The 13,496-nt window shown below is 44.8% G+C and overlaps 1 protein-coding gene across 2 annotated transcripts in view; it reads right to left on the reverse strand.

Annotated features, from left to right (window-relative positions):
• BICRA (BRD4 interacting chromatin remodeling complex associated protein) overlaps window positions 1–13,496 on the reverse strand; it is a 173,119-nt gene that overhangs the window by 69,143 nt on the left and 90,480 nt on the right. For both annotated transcript variants that reach the window (XM_082263385.1, XM_082263384.1), the window contains exons 4-5: window positions 8,276–8,341; window positions 2,910–4,814 (exon numbers count right to left, since the gene is read on the reverse strand). In XM_082263385.1, coding sequence (XP_082119511.1) covers window positions 2,910–4,814; window positions 8,276–8,341 — 1,971 coding nt within the window. The remainder of the gene's footprint in view (window positions 1–2,909; window positions 4,815–8,275; window positions 8,342–13,496) is intronic.

Below are 13,496 nucleotides of genomic sequence, written 5' to 3' on the forward strand. Positions count from 1 at the left end.
TATAACTGCTAGGATAATCATCCGATACCTTTCTGTAGTAACTTCCTTAAATCCCAATCATCCCACAAAATAAAATCCAGTGGGTTTGTAGAAGTCAGACTGATGAGCTGCAAGCTCTAAACAGTGGAGCCAAGAGGTTTTGGCAGTGGTATGTGGATCACAAGATTGGCTTAACAGCACTGTTCATTTTTGGCAGGTAAATCAATATTGTCATATCTTTACCCTAGCATTCCCATTCAACTCTCCACTCAAAAAACTTTATTTTTAATTCTGGACAGAGGCTGCTTTAGAACCCCATTAAAACCGGTTTGTATGTGGAGCCACAACTTTTTATTGACATTGATAAAAAGTAGTAAATCAGCCAAATGTGACATAGAGGATTACAGTTTCAGGGTGGTAATCATATGCCAAATTGGGCTGCTTAATACGAGGCTCCCTTAAAGGATAAGTTCCCCTTTAAAAGTAAATAAAATAATAAATGCACATTATTTTGCAGGTAAAAAAAAAAAAAAAAAAAAAAAGCACTCTTATTTTTTCTTGGGGCCTATAAAGCATTGCACCCCTGATCAGCAGATCACGGGTGCAATACCAGGCTCTAGCACAGGGTTTCTCAACTCCGTTCCTCAGAGCACACTAACAGGCCAGATTTTAAGTATTACCTAAGGCCCCTTTCCACTGTCCGCTCCGTCGGCGGACTGTTTTTCTCAGCGGGGGATCGATCCGCCAATCCCTCGCTGAGCAGGCGGATGGCAGCTCTGTCTCCATGCTGTGTGCGGAGACAGAGCTGTCAGGTCCCCGCTGTCCTCTATGGGGGAATGAGAATGGACCGCCTGTCCATTCTCATCCGATCCCATCCGATCCGCCAGCCGGATGGAAAATAGGGTTTCCATCCAGATTTGACGGACAGGATCGGATGGCAGCGGGTGTTAGCAGACATGTCTCCGCTGACATCCGCTGCCCCATAGAGATGCATGGGGCATCCATTAAGAACGGTCCGCATGTGTGAAAGGGGCCTTAGGGAGAAGTAGACTAGAAAACTGCAATCACTGAGCAGCAAATGATATCACATGTGATGTATTTCAGTTTTCTTGCAAACCTGGCCTGTTAGTGTGCCCTGAGGACCGGAGTTGAAAAACACTGCTCTAGCAGACTGTTAGTACATGGCCCGACTGTCCATCTGATGATACAGGCAGGCAGCTACTGAAGTCCCGGAAGCTCAATAGACTACGAGAGCGCTCACCAGCATGCTCACAGTTCATTGAAAGAAAATCCAATCTGTCAGCAGCAATGGCTAACAGTACTTGTGGGCATTTATTCACAGAACTCTGAATGAATGACGCAGCCACGTGGGTGGAGCCCTGCATGGCAGCGCTTTTTATGAACTGTGACAGCAGGTGCCGGGGGAGAAGGTCCCCACCCCCACTGTCAAAAGGAGCCGGCAGGTCAGGGGGAGGATGCTCAACATGTTACACCCTAAATATGGGTGTAACATGTAGCACTTTGAGTAAGTTGAACTTATCCTTTAAAGAAGAGTTATTCGAATTTTGTTTTACAATATATAATTTCTGATGGGACAACGTACATACAGTACTTTGTCTCATCTTTCTAGGTGCCCTAAAACGCTAGCTACAATGTTAAAAAGGCACCCCCCTTTCTTGGCAGATGGCCACCGAATATTACAAGTAGTGCCTGACTCTGGGTCCCATAACTTGCAAAAAACAAAGCACCAACATGAGGAATGCAGACGGAGCCGAAGAGCATCAGCCTCAGCATCTTCTACATTCCTCATGCTGGTATGTACTGTCAAATGTACTGTAGGTGTGGCCAACAGCAACCAATCAGATTCAGTTTTTAGTCCACAAAGGGGAGACTCTGGTAGCAGCAACAAAGACATACTTTCTTTTAAACATATTTACTTTTGTAGTGCATCTATCCTAAAACTGTGCTCACAACAGGCCTAAGGTCTGACTCCACCTAAAACCAACATTTCAGTCTTTTCAGGCACTCTGAGACTCCAGTGGTGAGATATCTTACTCATAATTTCCAGCTCTGCAAAAATTAAAAAGCCAAAATTATGTTGTCATATTCTTATTTATTATAATGCAGTGCAGCTGTGAAGGAGGCACTCATTATGGCCTTGTAAGAGGGAACAGACGCCACTGTAGAAAAATCTCACCACTATAGTTGCCAAGAGGTAAAAGAAACTAGCCAGAATATCACCCCATCACCCTCCTTCTTAAACTTCTGTTTTGGCTAGACATGGCGTTTAAAGTGGTAGTAAACTTGTTTTTTATTTTTACCAACAAGTAAGCTTATATGGTTAAAAATGGTAAAATGAATATCTCCTAAACGTGCACTGTTTAGGAGATATTCTGGCAAGTAGCCACTGGTGACGTCGCCGGTGCATGCGCGCTGAAGGAACAGCATATCTATGCCGTTACTTCAGATTTGTTTGCTGCGGTGGAGACTGCCGCACGCATGCACGGGAGTGACCTCATCTGGCGGGAGTGACCTCGTCGTGGTTTGGCCATTCAAGCGGCCACAGCCCATGAACCTGGAAGGCAAACTGGGTGAAGATGGAAGCCTCTGCAGTGGTGATAGCGTGCCGCTGGAAGGCTTCATTTTAAGGTAAGTCTTTTATAATGTGCTAGTATGAGGTACATACTAGCACACTATGATATGGCCTTGCAGGGAGAAACTTTTTTTTTCCTAAAGTGTTTACTGCCACTTTAATTTAGAAGACTATACAAGACTAATGTACAAAGTGCAGTAAACAAAACTGAAACCACATTGGCTGCCATGGTTACTTCACTTGACAAATCACACTTGATTTTTGCATTCTGTCTAGAAGTGCTAACAAATTAGGAATTTAAGTGCAAGGAAAAAATTAAGATAAGAGGCACACTAACCTGCTGGAGGAACATCTGCATGGACTCGGCATTAATGATATTTCCTGGCGTTGCTTGGCTAAGGATGATTTTTTCGGAGCCGGGATCAATGCTGGGGCTTGGCATCGCTTGTTGAGGGGGTGGAGGTGCTAAAGGCTGCTGTGGCGGCTGCTGCTGTACATTCAACTGTAGCTGGGCTTGTCCTTGTGATGACTGCTGTGTGGTTTGGACGGTCAAGATAGAGGTTTGCTCTGCGCTGGGCAGGTTGGCCCCTTGCACTATTCCTGGGCTCTGCCTGCTGCCCGCTGAGGCCTGCTGGATGCTTACTGCTTGACCAATGCCATCAGATGGATTAAACATGGCCACCTGGTTAGGCAATGTCACTCCTTGGATGACTGTCTGCCCGGCTTGGTTCAGAGACGTGGTTACTGCAGGCTGACTTTGGGTGCTTAGGCTACTGGCCAGGGATACGGGCATCTGGAACAATGTGGGTTGACCCACCTGCCCCGCCTGAAGCTGTATAGGCCCTGACAAAATATGAGCTGTGCCATGAGCATTCTGAGAAGTGAGGACCTGCCCCAAGTTCAGCTGGCTTGCAAGGTTTTGATTGGTCAGCAAAGCCTGATTGAGAAGCTGGCCTCCTGGACCTTGGCTGGCAATTATGTGAGCTTGCCCACTAGGATGGGACGCAGCTAAGATCTGACCACCCATGTTGGCCTGCAGTGCAGAGAGCTGCTGGACGGTTGAAGCTCCCGGCAAGAGGAACTGGTTCTGTCCTTGTAACATAGCTTGGGCATGTTGGGCCGGGATAACTATACTGCTGCCTTGGTTTAGGAGCTGGACACTCATGGGTTTGCCCAATGCCTGCTGCTGTGGGGGAGGCTGTTTGAACACATTCGCAGGAAGGCCCTGGGGAAAACTGGACAGGACCACATTTTGCCCAGGCTTACCAGCCAGAAATGACAGGTTTTGTTGGGCTTTCTGCTGCTGCTGCAAAGCTGCTTCTCCCTGAATGGTAAGTGTGTTGTTGGGAGCAAAAGGTTTGGGGGAAATCTGAAACAGCTTCTGTTGGAGAACGCCAGCAGGTTTGGGTTGTATTGGGGTTGGAGTCCGCTGTATAATAACTGGGCTGTTCAGACTGGAAGTAACGGTTAAGGACTGCGTGCACTGGGTAGTCGAAACGCTTCCAAACATTGAGCTCCCATTTAAAGTGGTGGCTACGGCGGGAATTTTGTTCTGTAAAACCAACCCTGCATTTTGTGGTGACACCCCACTTGATGTCAGAGTGACCTGCTGCTGCTCAGGGGTAGCCCCTGTCAGGTAGCTGCCCACTGGTAGGTTGGCTACCTGTGTTTGCTGTACTTGCTTGGCAATGATCTGCTGCCCAGGCTGATTGATGGCCATTACTTGCTGTCCAACTACTTGTATTTGCCCAATGCCCAAAGCTCCCCCAGGGCTACCATTGGGCAACCCTGGGAGGTTGGAGATTGGCTGAATTGTAACATTACCAAGCCCAACTTGTTGGAGGAAGGGCTGAACGCTGATGGCCTTGTTGACCACATCTGCTCCCACTGACTGCTGAACTAGCGCTTGGTGAGTCAACACTGCCGGCTGCTGCAGTCCAATTAGGTCAGCACCTCCAGAAAATATTTGGGAAGTCCCATCTGGAGCGGCTGGCTGCAGATTAGGCAACTGAAAAGAGCCCAAGTCCAGTTCTGCCTCAGCTTCAAGAGTCTGTTCTGTGATGTTGGCCTCCTGCAAGCTCTGCTGAAGGATGTCGCATGGCTGGTCAGAGTTGGCAAGGCTTGCACTAGCCGCAGATGGAGACCCAAGGATGTCATCTGGCAAAAAGTCCAAGTCTACACCACCAGTTGATTGGTTGGGTTCTGTAGTTAAATGGTTCCCAGGAGTTTCCTGAACATGAAGCTGAAAATAATAAAGAGAATAGAAAAATAAAACCATATAGACTATATTGTTTTAAAACCATTCAAAATGCAGTATTCAAAGCCATAAGCAAACTAAATTTTATAAACTCTTTTCCATGACAAAAAAAAAAAAAAAGGATTTTTAACGATTGACCACATTCCACCATCTTACAATATTATGTGTACATTGTTATGTGTACTGCAAGTTACAACTGTTTTCTGGTTTACACCTATTAAATACTGAGGAGGGGAAGCACACAACAGTCCTAACATTACACATTACTACACGTTCCTAAATAATAGGCAACCCATTGACTTTTATAAGCTTAAAAGATGTGCAATTTCGAGTCAATCTTTTGTCTAAGAAAAACCCTGCGCATTTTTAGTAAGAAAAGCATTGCAAACAGCAGGAGGACACCGGAAAAATCAATCTATGGAAATTGATTTTTTAGTCCGTCAATTGTCCTAAGAATATTCTATTTATATGTCTATTTTTTTCCATCTAGGTGTATGCATAGCCAACCTTATTTTAGGTTCTTAAAAGAGTAAGGAATGCTGAAAACCCCCATCCAGTTATTTTTTTTTTTTGCGGTCTTTGTCCTGCTGGGGAAATTTCCCTTCACCTCATGTCTTGGAGCAAAAGCAAGTGAAAAAAAAAAATCACCCAAAGTATCCCCCTTTTGTCACCAGTACATTTGGAAATGGCAAAATGCATTTTCTGCACCTGAAAGCATTGCATTTTATATTATCTAGCACCGCCCCATGTATACCTTTCCATAAAACCTTTTCAGTAGACAAAGTTGTGGCTGTGAAATGATTATTCACACTGATTTTATTTGACCAAGGAAATGGCCAAACCTCTAGCAAGCACTGACTTAAGTTCACCACCAACAGAATTTGTTTCGGATTTGATGCAATCAACATTTTACCAACAACCATATAGTGTTATGAGAGGGCCTGTCTAAACAATCCAGCAGCATTATACCAAAACAGGAAGCTCACACTACATAGTTGATAAACGCTGACGACTCAGATGATATTAATTTACACCGAAAATTTGACAGTGTGGGGAGATTTACTAAAACTGAAGCATTTAGAATCTTGTGCAGCTATACACTGTAGCCAATAAGATTCTAACTCAATTAAGCCTTGACAATAAAATTTGGAAGCCGATTAGTAACTACGCACAGCTGCAGGGCCAACCCATAGTGTCCCCTAGCGCCCTTCACATTATTATCTCCCACCCCCCCCCCCTGCCCCCCAAACTGGGCATGCTGAGCACAAAGCGCTCATGAACCCTGCATTCTGAGCGTGATGCGCTCCTGATGCCTGCATTCTGAGCATGATGCGCTCCTGATCCCTGCATTCTGAGCGTGATGCGCTCCTGATCCCTGCATTCTGAGAGTGATGCGTTCCTGATCCCTGCATTCTGAGCGTGATGCGCTCCTGATCCCTGCATTCTGAGCGTGATGCGCTCCTGATCCCTGCATTCTGAGCGTGATGCGCTCCTGATCCCTGCATTCTGAGCGTGATGCGCTCCTGTTTCCTGCATTCTGAGCGTAACACACTAGTGGTTCCTGCATTCTGAACTCAATGCACTCCTGGTTCCTGCATTCTGAACGCAACGTACTCCTGGTTCCTGCATTCTGAATGCATTGCACAACTGATCCCTGCATTCTGAGCGTAATGCACAACTGATCCCTGCATTCTGAGCGTAATGCACAACTGATCCCTGCATTCTGAGCATAATGCACAATTGATCCCTGCATTCTGAGCGTAATGCACAACTGATCCCTGCATGCTGAGCGTAATGCACAACTGATCCCTGCATGCTGAGCGTAATGCCCTGTATTCTGAGCGCAATACACAACTGATCCCTGCATTCTGAGCGTAATGCACAACTGATCCCTGCATTCTGAGCACAACGCACTAGTAATCCCTGCATTCTGAGCATAACGCACTCCTTTGAAAAAGCACAAAATGTTTTTTTTGGGCAGATTCTTAGGTTTTTGGTCCCTTAGGGCTCATTCAGAGGCGTGATCAGTCCCATCCTCTGTACAGAGTTGCTGGCAGGTTTAATTCAGTGTTGGCACTTTGAAAAAAAAAGGTTGGTTTTGTGTTGCAGTTTGGGAACTCGGGCTCAAAAAAGGTTTGCAATCACTGCTCTAGAGGAATACCTTGAATAGTGTTTGTAATGAGAAGGTATTTGCAGATGCAGGATCTTTGAATGTCCCATGGCTGAAAACAGCAGACTGAATGCATAGCATCAATAAGAGCAAAAAACGGTTTCTTTTCAACTTTGTTTAATAGCAAAAGACAGATTTCGGACACAGAACTCAAAAAAGCCAAGTTAAAGACAGGCTGCTCTGAATAGCTGCAAATCAAAGAGACCAGCAACGGCAGCAATATAGAGAAGAATCATTAGAGAAAAATGAAGAAAAACTGAGGGAAAAAAACCTAGCAAGAAAATTGTTGGGACTTTTTCCTGCAGAGCTGAAGAAAGAAGTCTATAAACTGAAGCATACTGGTAGATGGAGGGATTATCCAGGCAGATCTACAAATTTTTTTGTCTGCCAGCATCCAATCCTCTTGCATTATAATCCCACAGTTAATTACTTCTGGGGTCTCTCAATGGACGAGACAAAAAAAAAAAAATGAAGTTGATTGTTTCAGTTCAACGTTAAAATGGTTCTAAAGGCAAAAGGTTTTTGTTTACTGTAATGCATTATAGGCAAAAAAACTTTCAGCATGCAGCTCCTTCCCAGATACTTACTGAGCCAAATCTCAATCCAGGGATGTGTAGCTCTCTCTCTCTCCTCTCATTGGACAGAGGCGCAGCAGCAGGACCCATTGGTTTCTGCTGTTGTTAATCACAGCCAGTGAGAAGAGAGAGAAGGGGTGGGGGCAAGCAGCGCTCTGTGTGTCAATGGACAAACAAGGCTGGTTCAGGAGCGGGCATGGAGCACTGGCAGGGGACCCGAAAATAGGAGGATCGGAGCTGCTCTGTGCAAAACCATTGCACAGAGCAGGTAAGTATAACATATATAAAGTATAACATGTTTGTTATTTTAAAAAAAATAAAAATTGTGGGGGGAGATTTACTAAAGCTGCACCACTCAGAACCTGGTGCATGGAACCCAATCAGCTTCTAACTTCAGTGTGTTCAGTTAAGCTTTGGCAATAAAACATGGAAGCTGGAGATGGAAGATGCAGAGCTGCATCTGTTTTTGCACTCTCCAGTGTTAGCAAATAACCCCCTGTGCCTTTAGAATCACTTTAAGATTCAGTTGTGTTGAAGGGTAACACGTTTATTAGTCTGAAAATGTTATTCCATTTCAGGTGTGATAAATTTGGTTATGAAACTAGTGGATAAATAACAACTTAAGGTTTTTTGGGGCAGAACATTTATATATGTGCATACTAACTGGCCTTAAAAAAGAATGAAAGAATAAATGTTATTACCCCAGTGCCCACAAAGAAGGCACTCGTTGCATCGCCTGTGTTATCCAGCAGATCATCTCCGTCAATCTAGAAGAATTTAATAATCAAATGTTATAAAAAATAAAAACAGACCAACCTAAATATGAAAAGAATTGTAAAAAGGTTAAACAGGTGGTTGTCCCACAAGTATTATCGATCTATCTGATCTACAGCAATTTATCAGATTCATTTTAAACACTGGATACCCTTGCCTTATGTTTGCCATAGCAGCAATATGTACTCAATGAATGTGACATAATGGAGGTGGTTACTCAAATAGGTCTATAGTCTATTTGAAAGCTGTCTGAACTGAAGGCAAAATGTTTGGACATACCAAAATAATCTACGGACATTAAGAGCCGGTTCACACTACTCCGACTTGTCAGGCGACTTGGTCGCCTGACAAGTAGCGCTCCATGCTGTGCAATGGAACCGTTCTAATCAGAGCGACTCAAGTCGCTCCGACTTAGAAAAAGGTTCCTGCACTATTTTTGGGTGAAGTCGGAGCGACTTGCATTGACTTCTATTATGAGAAGTCGTTTGCAAGCCGCAATGAAGTCGTGCTGCACGGGCGACTTCAAAGTCGCCCAAAGTCAGGGCGACTTTGAGTCGGAGTAGTGCGAACCGAGCTTAAGTGTTGTAGTTAGGGACACATTGAAAAACATTCTGCAAGCTACTTGCTAGTTACAAGCATTTTTCTACACCCAAAAATACACTATTCTGAGAAAAAAAGAAACAACACACATGAAAATGCTTGTAAAACACCTTGTGAGAGTCATAAAATGTTAGGAAACACTTACAAAATGCTTATAAATAGCATTCCATAAATGCTAGTATATCTCTGGCATTTTCTAGCTCTAGAAACAGATCTGCACAACTGTGCCTCAATGTCCTTGTGCAGGTAATATTCTCTATGTTAACATCTACTAATGAATGAAATTTCAAAAAAATGAACTACATTCCTGCAATAAATTTACACAGTATTTACCAATGTTTTCCCTCCCAAAAAACAAAAAAGCTGCAAGTAGGATTTTTGACTTGAAAATGGATTTTACATAAGTACAAAATTCCCATTATTTTTGCAGTACATTAAGGAAGACAGATCTCTCCCCTCTGTTCTTATGATCCCCTCTTACCATCGCTTGCTAGAACACTTATCCGGGCAGATAGTGGGAGGGGTTGTACTAGAATGTCCTTACAGCTTTGTTTGCCTGTCAAGTCTCCTAAAGGTAGGAGCATAACCCAATGTACCTGAATACTAATCCTGTGTCCCTTAATGTACTCCAAAAAAAGGATTTCCCTGAGTTTGACGGACACAGAGGTCCATAAATCATAACTACTGGGTTATATTGCCTCCTCCAGGAGTAGGACTAGGCAGAACAAAAAACACCTGGCTACGCCCATGGGCTGTCCTCAGCTAGGAATATAACCCCCCCCCCCTCTCGGCTCTAGGTAATCAGTTTAATAGCAACTAGTATTAGGAGTATCAGAACTCCATAGAGGGGTGGGTGCTGTGTCAGTCGATGAATTCAAAGAAAAAGGAAAAAAAAAAAAAAAAAAGGAGGGGAAAGGACCGGATCGTTTTTCCCACTACCGACGGCTCCAGTAAGCAGCGGGGGGGGGGGGGGGGGGCGGGTTTGGAGGACACCTCTCCCGCCGCCCATAAAAGTGGTCCTGTGGTGAATCCGTCGCTAAAACTACTTTTATGTGAAAAAGAACCGCCCTCCCAGTAAAAAAAAAAATACCGGGGTTATGGCAGCTATCTGCTGCCAACACCCCAGGATTTAACGTCAAATTAGCGACGTAAAACTGCGGCTGAAGGTCCGTAAGTGGTTAAAGAAAAACACCCCTCAAGAGGGAACAGCCCCTCTTAAACAGCAGCCTGCAAAACTTTGCGGCCAAAAGAAGCATCCGCAGATGCCAAAGTATCTACCTTCGACAATTTTGACCAAGTGGCCGCCTTGCAAACTTGCGATATGGACGCCTGATAACCGGGGACGAAGAACCACTTTATCCCTATGAACCACCAAATAGGGACTGCGACAGGATAATGCCGCCAATTCCAATACCCTGTGGGTCGAGGTAATAGCCACTAAGAATGTCACCTTCTGGGATAAAGTAGACAAGGGAATCTCCCGAATATTCTCAAATGCAGGTTTCTGGAGAGCCCGAAAGCAATAAATTTAAATCCCATGTAGGCAAAAGAGACCATACAAATGGAGCCACATGTCAAAACCCCTGAATGAAGGTACAAACTAAAGTGTGCGTGGCTAGGGGTTGCTGAAGGAAAATTACCAAGGCAGACACCTGGCCCTTGATGGTACACATGGCCCACCTTCTGATCAACGCCCCGTTGAAGAAAGGTTAAGATCCGAGCCACAGAAAAGGATCGAGGATGAGCGCTATCGACTCTAAAGCCCCGTACACACGTACCGATCGTCGGCATACAAATGTTCCTCTTTTCTCCCCGGGATGTCGGTGTCTGTTGAAAAGTGCAAAGACAGCACAAGGACAGCACAAGAATTTTGTCTGCAGACTTCAGCTGACTGCAGAAGTGATGTCATGTAATGGTTAACTTTCCCTGTGTTTTTAATTTTCTGAGCATGCCCAGTCTTGCAAATCTGCGGTCTGTCGGCCGAATTGTGTACTGACAGGCGAACAATCGTCCGTTCTGGTGTCCGCAGACAAAAATTTTCATGTTTGCAAGAAAGACTTTTGTCCGCGGATTGTGCACAGACATCTGTCGGAGGCACCATACTAACACGCGTACAATCGGCAGATCTTTCGTCCGCCGACGTTTGTATGCCGACGATCGGTACGTGTGTACGGGCCTTAACACTACACTAAGACACTAACGCGACACTAAGAAATGTACGCTTTCCACATACGATAGTATATCTTGCTGGAAGACGACTTCCTCGCCTTCACCATAGTAGAGATCACTGATCCAGACAAACCTCTATCCCTCAGTACCCAGCTTACAATAGCTAGGCCATTAAAACCCAGCAACTGTAAAGCAGGATGGTAGATTAGTCCTTGGGACAACTGGTCTTCTCTAAGAGGAAGCCCCCAAGGGACGTTTACAGCCACCAGGATGATGGAAGATCCTTGCTTTCAATTCCTTGCAGGAACTGCAAAAGAAGCCTGAGCAGAGGATGATACTGTCCACTTACTGTGGCCCTTGGAAGCCTACAGCGTCTGCCAGAGAAACCAATGATCTCACCACAAACTTCGGTATCCTCCTGTGGAGCCAAACTTGCTAAAGGAGCTGCAAGTAGAATTGTGCAAACAGAACTGTCTTTAAGGTGGATACCACCAGACTCAGAACCTGTATGCATATTGGGAGAGAGAACTGTGCAACAGCAGCCGGTGAATCAAGGCCTGTGGTTCCTGAAATTTGTCCAGAGGAAGGATCATCCTGGTCAGAATTAAAATCAGACCTATGCAATTCAATTCCCTGGACAGGGATAGGGGGCCTTAGGTAGTTCGGACATTACCTGAACTTTTGCAGGAAATAAATCCGTACAAGGAGACTCAGGACCTAAAAAACCTGAAAAGAATAAAACTTTGCCCCTTTTCTGGGTACCCCCAAAAGAAACATTTCGCAGATATCCTTGATGCTCACAAAAAAAGTCCACGGGGCCGGAAACCAGCAAAGATGTCCCCCCACCCCAATAATGGGTGAGGGCAGACCTTCATGCTGAAGGGGTCTTGTCTGCGGGTCTGGAGAAGCTAGCTCTAGGCTTACCAAACCAAGGTTGCTTTGACCCTCCCAAAGAAGATTTGAAAGATCTATTTCCCTTATTCTCTGTTCCAGGAGCATAAAATAATTTTCTATGAGCTGAGAAGGAGGGCCCCCGTCTGCAACGAGGCTCCTTTCCTTGACTGTGGCAGGAAGGAAAGCTTGTATCCCCTAGATACAATGTTATGGACCCAACGTCTGAAATATTCTGAGACCAGATGGCCACAACAGACTTCCACCACTCAAGTTGGGACACCCTTCAGAAAGAGGACTTGCTTAAGCATTTGGGTCCAGAACTTACTGGGAAACGAAGTTCAGGGCTTTGCCTTGGAGGCCCTGGATAAACGAAAGGGACTATTTTCAGGAGTAGAGGACTCCAAATGGGGATTTTACATTCTTTTTCTGGGATAAAAGGCTACTCTGCCCCATGGTGAACTCCTTGATAAAGTTGTTCAGGGTTTTACCAAAGAGGAGTTCCCTAACACAGGGCATAATGATGTTCCACACACCTAGATATAAGCTAAAGGATCCCCTGCATGCATACCAAAAAAGAGTTCAGTTCTGGATATTTAGCATATAATATTCACTAACCTGTCAACACAGAATAGGGCAACTTTTGAGCTCTAGTTGAAGAGGACAGAAGGATCCATTGGGATAGATCCAGGATGCCTTGGACCAGATAGCAGGTCTGGCAGATGGAAAAGGCCGCAATGGCAGGAACTTAGGGTGGGGATAAGGCCTTAGGCTGGGTTCACATATCTTCGGCTGCGGTATGCAGTCCAGAGTCTGGTGCGTTTCTGTTCACCGATTCAGGTGCTAATATTTCACTGAACCAGACCCAAATACGCACAAGACCATTTTCAAAGACCACCCCGGACATGTGTGAAACAGCTTCATTAAGAACTGGTCACATTCTCTAGTTATGCAAATTGGATTCGGTTAAAACGCATCCAATTCACATATATGGGAACCCAGACTTAGAAAGGACTTTTAGCTTTTATTCCCAGGATGTTTTACAGGATATCCTCATCTGAGAAAGTAGGAACCTTGTTAAACCAGGAAGTGGCTGGGCCCAAAACAGGAACGGTCCACTTTTCTTTTTTTTTTTTAAACCCTCATCCATAGGATATACCTGGGCAAAGTATTTTGGAGGAGCAAAGACTTTATCTAGGGTTAGGCCAACTACTGTACAAGGTAGGCAGGATACAGGGAACATGGAAAATTAGGCAGTTTTGGGACTTGACATGAGACACCGCGAGCACTGCTCAGCGTCTCCATCCCTGTATATAACAGAACTGAAGAGAAAAAGGGGATTAAAGAAGGTGTGTGTGTGTATGTAGAAACCAACCATCCCTTAGTTTGCTATACTTACCCACCAGTCTGCTGACAAACCAAATAAACCTGTCTAACATAATAGGTTAAAAACAGGGGTTTAGTTAACACACATTTGCAAACGCATGT

The sequence above is a fragment of the Pelophylax lessonae genome (genome assembly GCF_965119305.1).
Source record: "Pelophylax lessonae genome assembly, chromosome: 7".
NCBI classification, from domain to species: domain Eukaryota; kingdom Metazoa; phylum Chordata; class Amphibia; order Anura; family Ranidae; genus Pelophylax; species Pelophylax lessonae.